Genomic DNA, 8,493 nt, shown 5'->3' on the forward strand with positions numbered 1-8,493 from the left:
AAGCAGCTGAAGCCACTTGAAAACGGATTTAGGGGCCACTTGAACTTTCTATCGTGGATGAACCCAATTTTGTTCTACATGACAGCAAACCCTCGGTGGTATTTTACCAGCAACGCAGGCTGCTGCGCTTCTAATCCTCAACACAAAGGAACTGAAAGACTTTAAATAGCTGAGAGGAGAAAAACGAACCCATCCAGGGCAACAAGATCCTTCTTAGAGCTGACCCTTCCCCTTTCTTTATAGGAACTTTGTCATTTTCTTTGCGCTAGGAGCAGGGAGTTACTTGCCTCAGAGAGTTCAAAAAAACGCCGGAGAACAGCCACCCAAAAAGTTGGCACCCCACGTATAAAATCTACTCCGTCGCCCTTTATTAACACTGATAATCATAATAAATGATCTCTAACTTGCTGTTAAAAATTAAAATAAATGAAGGCGCTCTCAGCAGCAGCAGAGTAGCATGCAGAGAGCTTTAACCCCCTCAGTTTTTGCAGGGGGGCAGCCAGGCACGGGGTGCACCCGGCCAATTTACTTACTTGGGAAAGTTACTTACTTGGGACCCTGTTAATGGCTCGTAGCGGCCGAAGGACCCGGACGGTACGGATCGCAGACAAGCTCACATTGTGTCCGTCCAGAGAATACTCCATCATGCTGCAAGTGGGGAGAGAAGGGAAAGGCGTCAGGATGTGCGATGTTCGGTCTCAGGGCACGGGGCTGCCGGGGCTGAGCGCTCTGGGAGCCGCAGCCCGGGCTTGCAAAACAATCACTCCATGTTCACAGCTCATAACGTGCATCGCGCTGCCAGTGGCAGATAAAAAGGATATTTCAGACTCTAAGAGGCGGCAAACGCCCTCAGGATCAGCAACGGTGCAGGCACCAGTGGGCACACATGCTGCTGGGCTGCGGGCACAGGTAACACATGGGAGAGCAGGACTTGGCGTGACAAGGAGCTGCAAAAAACTACAGAAATTGGAGCAGAGTGGGAGCCCCCGACCGCCCGCTCAGCTCGTGCAGCCGTTGCTGCTCTCCCCTTCCATCAGCTCATCGCGCTCTGGCCAGCGGCACATCCACAGCCTTCCCAGGGAGATCCCTGCCCAGCCCCGTGCAGCTCAGAGTCAACAACATGTTTCTGACATTGCACCCCCTACCAGCACCCCAGCGCGTTTTCACGCCAGCGTATCGCTCCCCCTATGACAAAAATGTGAATAACCAAGCTGAAAAATGACGTTGAAGTAGTTTGGTTTCCATTTGATTATTAAGAATAGGGAACATTTTCTTCTTCATGCTCTGTCTCCATTTCACATAAACATTTCTCTCCCAGGCTGGGAAGGACGTTAAGTTAAATCAGTTTTCTTGCTTTTTTTTATAGCAATGAGTGGCAAATGTGTGCAGTGTTGTTTTTTTTTAATGGGGTTATGGCTAGTTAGCATGGCTGTAATTACAATTTATGAGTCTGACTACAGGGAAGCACTTGTAAATATGTCACAAATCTCTCACCACGCCTGTTCAAATAATATAACGGCATCAAAACCGACCCTGAGAGTAAGCTGTTGGATCCCAGGGAGAAAGAGATTTTGTTTTGCTTTTTAGAAAATAAACAAACAGATATGGAAGGATGAAGGCAAATATAAGCTAAACCGCTGCAACCAGGCGCTTCAGAAGGTTCAGTGCAAAAAGAGGCTTTTAGCTGAAGCATCCTGCGGCCAGGATGGACCAAAATCATTACGTGGTACCAAGAAGCAGCAGCCAAAAGGACTGAAGCAACAGCTGACAGGATTTCAGGCAAGAGCAGAGGGAGGTTTGGTTTCGGGCCAGCCTTGCTCAGGCGCATCGTTCCCGTGTGGCCGCGCTCTGCTCTGCCAGAGCCCTGCACTTCGTCTTTGATGCTTTGCCCTGCCTGCAAAGTTTAACTGGGAATATCTAGATGTTCTGATGTTTGCTTGTCTTTCCTCTTTGTCCTGAAGCTGCCTGGTGTAGCCCTGCCATATCACCGGCATTGCACCAAGGTGACTTTGGTCCTTTAGCCTTATTTTGCTGGTGATTTTAAGCTGGTTGTAGTGATAACCTTCCAGAGAGATTTCTTCTTTTCCCAAAGTAGTTAGAGAGTCTTTATAAATCAAACCTTCGAGCTTGGACGTAGCAACTGAGCTGAATGTGATGAATAGCTTTAAAACCCAGCAGGGCACAAAACTAGGTTTTAAATCTAACGTGTGTTTGTTAAGCAGCCGGAGCAGAGCAGGGGGAAGCAGCCCGAAGGACCACACAGTGGGAAAACCATCAGACATCCCATTCACACCTACATCGAGGGGCTCGGAGCCAGCCCCAGGTGCCTGCTCTAAACAAACCTCACAGGGATAGGCAAAGCATTGTTTGAAGTCCCTAAAGTGAAGCCTGAGGCTGTTCATTGGCGTGAACCCAATACAACACACTCACAATTTATCGGGTGGCTGAGTAAGAGGGCTTTGGTGTAACTGATACAGGTTTTGAACTACTGAGAGCATGTACAAGGAGTAGGAAATGCTCCAGGGGGAGCTGGTTTTGTACTCTAGAGAGCACGTGCAACTATTAGTGTGTTAAAGGGCCAACTCACTTTCACTTGGCACTTGGAGTTTCAACGGGGCTGACAAAAGATGAATAATTCAAGATTTGGCCTAGGACACAGACTTTCTGACCCTGATACTTCAGATTTCCGTGACGCTCCATTTAGGATTTGAAAATAAGTCTCCGAGGCATCTACAATGCCCACCAAAGCCAACCTGAAACACTTGATGGATTCCAGACTGGACCTTCTACATGCAGTGAAAACCTTTGAAACCCTTGAGAAAAAGTCAAAAGTTCCTTTGTCAAAGCTGAGCTTGGGGTCTCATTCTCACATCACCCTTGCAAACCAAGAACACCCTTGGAAATGCCCAAGAGAAACCTGCTGAGCTGGAAATGTTGGGTATACAGGGACTGGAGGTCTGGGTGGACTGTCTCTTGGGAGGCGATTCCCGACAGCCTCTGAGTACTGAAAAAAAGGAGGCGCAAGCCTTTGCGATGTCTTCTACCATCCCAACAGTTTCCAGTCCTTCATCTGTCAGGTTAAAGAGGTCCAAAGCAGATCACAGGAACCTGCAGTGTCTCCGGGGACTGGATGCACAAGAAATCTCTCCGGTTTCGGCTCTTGCGGACAAGATTTTGGATGCTTGGGAAATACTTTTGACTTGGCTGCTGGACAGACCAAAAGGTTGTAAGCTCCATTCGGGCTGAAATTTTCCAGGGTACGTTTCTCAGACGAGCAAAACATGAAAGGGCTTTCAGTGCTGGAATAAGCTTCAGACACAATCTGTTGCTAGAGGCAGAAGATTTGTTTATTTTGTAGTTTCCCTGCTTGCCCTCTGCTCTCTTTGGTATACTCGCTCGTAAGCCAAATCAGCCTATCTGGGGAGACCAAACAGGACAAACTAAGCAGGCAGCACTGCTTATCACTCGTTTCCCTTCTTATCACAAAAAGCCTCATAATAACTTTATCACATCCACCCGCTTGCTGGAAAAAGCAACTTTTGTTATTCCAGTAGTGTGCTCCCTGCTAAAACCAGTTTTAGGAGTGGACTAAAGGGGTGGTGGGAGAGGTAGAAGAGGTGAAGAACCTGAGCTCATCGCAGAGCTTCTTCTTGCCCTCCGTCAGCGTTACAAGCCAACCCAGTCTCTTTTCTGAGAGATGGGAAATAACGTGATGGGTACGGCTGGAATACACCAAAACCATCTGCAGATGGCCCAGGATCAACCAGAGAAGGGACCATCTTCAGCCTGAGCAATGCCAAACTGGCCGTAGGGTTTCCCGTTGGGGTCTCCTGGTGCTTCTGCTGTTTTCAACTCTTCTCAAACACCTGCCAGCCATGGAGCGTGGGGAAATATTCTGGAAAACTACCAAACTGACTCACAGTCACCTTCCCCCTTGTCCCAGGTGCTACGTGAACAAAGATCCTGATGCCAAACGTGACTCCTGAGGGATGAGCAGAGGCCTCAGCCTTCCTGCCTCCACGCGCTGTTTTATCTTCCTGGGGTGATGTTTGATGCTGTGGGGAACCTCTGCTGGCCTGGAGAGCTCATCCTGCAGGTTCACTGCCAGGAAACGCTGTCGGCACGTTGGCTACAGATGGCAGATTTCTGATGAAGTGTTTTGCCTTGCTCTTCCCCTACTACTTCTGCCTTAAATGCTGTGGCAGCTTTGGGGGAAAAAAAAATAAATTAACTGCTTCTTTTGTTGCTCCTGCTGTTCTTCCTGGGCCATAATCGCACAGGGGTTCAAAGGAAGCTCTGCTCAGCAGAGCTCATGTTTTATTCAAACCTGTAAGGCCATTCCTAATTGTATTCCAGACAAATAACACGGAGCAAAACCAAAACTCCATTAGTGCAGTGGAGATCGTACCTCACTAATGTAAGGGTAAAAATGCCCCAACGTATTACAGGAATGTTCTAATTAACCCCAGGCTGGTCGTTATAAGCCTAGGAATTCAGAAATAAGGCAGAGCTCTGTAATTAAACCAGTCTATCCCTTTCTAGGGTGTTCTAAGCAGGTAAGAGAGCCTGGGGTTTCTCTAATACAGTTATTTAGAGAAGAAGTTTTAGGCTTGCTGAGCTTCTAGTCCACTCAGTTTTTCCCTATGGGTGTGAGGAAAGTGGTGTCAAAAGCACCCAGATCTTCCTTATAGCTGTAACACATCCTGCAAACTTAAGCAGCTGTGGGAGACAGCAGGAAAACGTAAACCAAGAGCAGTTTACAGAAGGCATTTGCATGCACTTGTAATTTGGGTCAGCTTCTCGCCAGCTTCTTCTGCTGGGATTTCAACCTTCTGAACCAGAATTCTGGGCTAGATTCTTCTCATTTGGCCAATTCCTGCTCCTCTTCCTCACTCTAAGGGAGTAGGTCTGAGCTTCCATGTGCTTTTTCCACCCATGCTGGAGACAGAGGTCTAAACCACGAGCACGGGGACATACTGGCCAGCTCGAGGACTAGGTCAGCATGCACTTGCTTTGACAGAGAGGACACTGGCAAAAGGGTGGCTACTGAAAACCCAACAGCTTTTGCCCTCACAGTCACGCCCCACCCTATAATCAGGTGTGGTTGCCCAAAGCGAAACCAAATATGACTTAAGAGATTTGCCTTGGTTTGAACCTGGCAGCTTTCACACGACATTATGAAAACCAGCCAGAAAAACCTACAGATTTGGCCCTCTGAGCTGTTCTTGCTTTCGCCGCGAAGAGCAAATTTATGAGGTTTTGTTACTGACCCCGCCATCACGATGAAGAAGTCCAGGCGATTCCACGTATCTCCAAGGTAACACTTCTGCCCGAAGATCCCCAGAGCTACCATCTTGATGACCATCTCCACCGCAAAGAAAGCGAAAATGAAGTCGTCAAATGCCTGGAGACCAGTAAAAGATTATTACAGTCAGTTCTGCTGCCCTCTTTTATCGGGGAAAGGCAAAGCAGAGACATGAGCTCTCCCACCGCAGAGGCACTCTGTAAACCCCAGCAGATGCCACAAGGCAAAGCCCTGGTCCCAAAGTGCCACCTACCGAACCCAGAAATAAAACCTGCAATACCTGGTGAGTGATGGGAACCCCTGAGCATAGCTCCAGGGTCAGGCCGCTCCCTGGGAAGCATTAGCAGCTTCTGTTAATCTACTGACAAAGATGCAAGGACATCACCGTTGTACAGGCTGGATATTTTTCTTGGCATTTCAAGCCAACGCAGCCAACAGCAGCTTGTGGTTGGCTCCGTGAGGTCTCAGCGACTTGCGGTGGAAGCTGCGTTTCCAAACTGGGCAGCTCGTACCTCCTAGGAAGAATTTGTCCCATCTAACACAGGGGGATGTGCTTCACCTCTGGTGACCTGCATGGGCTACCCAAAGGGAGCAAGTGTGCGCCCACAGACCCAGGCTGAGCCGGGAGGGAACGTGCAGGTCAAGCCGAGGCTGACGGGGTAATTACAAGAGCAGTTGTGCTGCACGTGAGGAATGACTGGAGCGGCTCCTCGTGGTGCAGAGGCTCAGGGCATCTCGCTGGCAAAGCCTGCGTGCCCAGCACAGGAGCGTCTTGATGAGGGTCAAAATTCTGGGGTTTAGGTTGCTGTTCTGGCTTCCATTCCCTCCTTCAGGCTGTGGTGGGGTAAGGGATAACAATGGCTGTACTTGCAGCCCTTTCCTGCCTGCAAACCCTTCAGGATAACACTTTGGGTTTTGCAAATATACTCAGCATGCTGTAATCATTCAGCTGGTACGGGAAATCAAATTCAGCGCCTGGGCTCCTCGCAGACTGCATGTGTGACTATTCTGGGGAGAACAGATCATGCAAGCCACGAGATTGCCACCTGATTAAACAATGAAAAAACAGGAAGCAAATAACAAGCATTTAATAACATCACCACCTCATGCAGGCAGGATTCCCTGGGTCTGCCCGGATGGTTTGGCAGGGCATGGTCCAAACAAAGTGCCATGTGGGTGAACACATGCAGAAAACCACCAGGAACGTGACCTTTCAGGAGACGTCAGACACTTTCTGGTGGGCTGGGCTCTCCGGGGGCAGCTTAGCCCACAGCTGCCCGCAGTGTGATGTTCTCTGGCGAAGGAGATGGACTGGTCACCTCTGGATGCTGCTTCCCACAAACCCTAAGCCTGACCCTCTGAGTTGATCCCTATGCTGGGTGCCTCTGGTGGCAACAGTTTCTCCAAAACTGATCTCATTCCGTATCGAACCTCTAGCGGCTTCTCAACTCATTGGGTTGACTTGATTCTGCATCTAAGAGATCTTCTTTTAAGGTTGGGAGAGGGTTTGACGATAAACTCTGCTGTTCCTAGCATCTGCAGGCAGTTCTGGACCAATCTCTGGAAGAGGCAGGAGAGGCTGGCTGGAAGGATCCCACTGGCCTTGAGCTGAAACGCTCAAAGGGAAGTAAAAAGGCAGATCCATGCGGGATCTGAATGAACCGAGCTCGTTACACCACCACCCGTCGGTAGTCCCTGCCTAGGTTGATGTAATGCTCTAGAAACAGGGAAAGTTGGTTCCAAGCCTGAGCACTGAGTTGCTGCAGGAAGCCCAGTGCCAAGGGGCAGCCCACACACCAGATGCTGCCGGGATGTGCTTCCAAACCGAATCCCGCTGGCACATGGCAGCGAGGGAAATGTCAGGGCACAGCGAGGGATGACATGACGAGCGCGATGCCCCGCTAAGCTCGGGATGGCCAACAAGGGCCTGTGAGCTTCGCGCGGGCGTGCATTTCCCAAAGGGCAGTTCTCCTGGCGCCTGGCGATGCTGCACTCCAGCTGGTGGGCTCTGCTGCTGCGGAGAGCAGGCACGGGCTTGTCTTGTGCTTTTTTGGTCCTGAGGAAGGGAACAGAACGGCACCGCTGCCGTATTGCACAGGGCAGACTGCAGCAATCCAAGAGATGCCGGCAGCGAGCAGCTGCGGTGGAACCAACTGATTGCAAGCAAGAGGTTCCCTGTGGTATCCGCCATCCTGCAATTAAAAAGCATCCAACGGAGCTGGATGCCTGGTTCTGAGCCTCTTCATCCTTATTAAATGTGTAGAGAAAGGGTCTTGCTGGGCTAAGTCCAAATCTGTCAGCCTTTGCACCTCACCTACGTCTCCTCAAAGGACAGGCTTTGCACGCCAAAGCGTGGCTTCTTGGAAAAACCATCCCTATGTGGCTTTCACAGCTGGATCCTGGCGAAATGGGACAAGACGGGGGTCTCACCTCCCAGGACTACCCCCTCCCCCTGCACGTCCCAGGCAAGCGGGGCAGCGTGGGATCCTTACCTCGAGGATGGTGCACCGCTCTGACTGGCACTCCACGTCCTCGCAGGGCTGGAACATGCCCAGGGTGACGCAGTTCAGGAGGATGACCAGCATGCTGATGTGCTCGAACCAGGTGAGAGGAGAGCGTTAAGGAAAGCATGTGCTCCAGCAGTCAACGGAGCGGAGGGAAACTGAGGCACACAGCAAAAACCCTGCACTCCTTGCACAAGCAAGGAGAAAACACCATACACCCCAGACTTGCTAAGGTTTGAAGTTGTTGGCAACTGAGGAAAGGGTACTCCTGTTGGGGTGAAGGGACAGAGGATGCCTTTGACTTCTCACACAGCAGCAAAGCTACAGCCTGGCTTTCCAGCTCAGGTCCCCCACACTCCACCCTCTTCCCACGCACGCCCAGGGACAGCCGAGAGCACGGCTACCTCTGTCCTCCTCCCACAGCCACTGGCATCTCCAGATCTCCAACGGGTTTGCCAGTGAACCACCCGACATGTCCACTAGCGTTAACTCTTTACTAAGCTAAAGAAAGCAAGACAAAGAAAGATTAATTAATTCAGGCCCCATCACCACCAGAAACCCAGCTTAGGGCACCCACCAGAGCTCAACTGCACCGACATTAACAGCTTCAAGGTAGCAAGTGAGGATTTGCATCAGTGCAAAACAGGCCCAGAGCTTCTGATTACTGCTGCTGGTGTGACTATT

At 50.4% G+C, this 8,493-nt stretch overlaps 1 protein-coding gene across 1 annotated transcript; it reads right to left on the bottom strand.

Moving 5' to 3' along the window:
• Nucleotides 1-550: 550 nt before the first annotated feature.
• LOC104274482 (voltage-dependent T-type calcium channel subunit alpha-1H-like) lies at nt 551-8,283 on the bottom strand (the record flags this gene model as incomplete). The annotated part of the gene is made up of 4 exons (XM_009870127.1): nt 8,214-8,283; nt 7,798-7,907; nt 5,271-5,404; nt 551-648 (listed from the first exon to the last, which is right to left on the bottom strand). Coding segments are annotated over exons 1-4 (412 nt in total), but the record flags the coding sequence as incomplete, so codon positions are not given.
• Between the last annotated feature and the right edge of the window lie 210 nt (nt 8,284-8,493).

The sequence above is a fragment of the Apaloderma vittatum genome, unplaced genomic scaffold (genome assembly GCF_000703405.1).
Source record: "Apaloderma vittatum isolate BGI_N311 unplaced genomic scaffold, ASM70340v1 scaffold25255, whole genome shotgun sequence".
Classification (NCBI taxonomy): Eukaryota; Metazoa; Chordata; class Aves; order Trogoniformes; family Trogonidae; genus Apaloderma; species Apaloderma vittatum.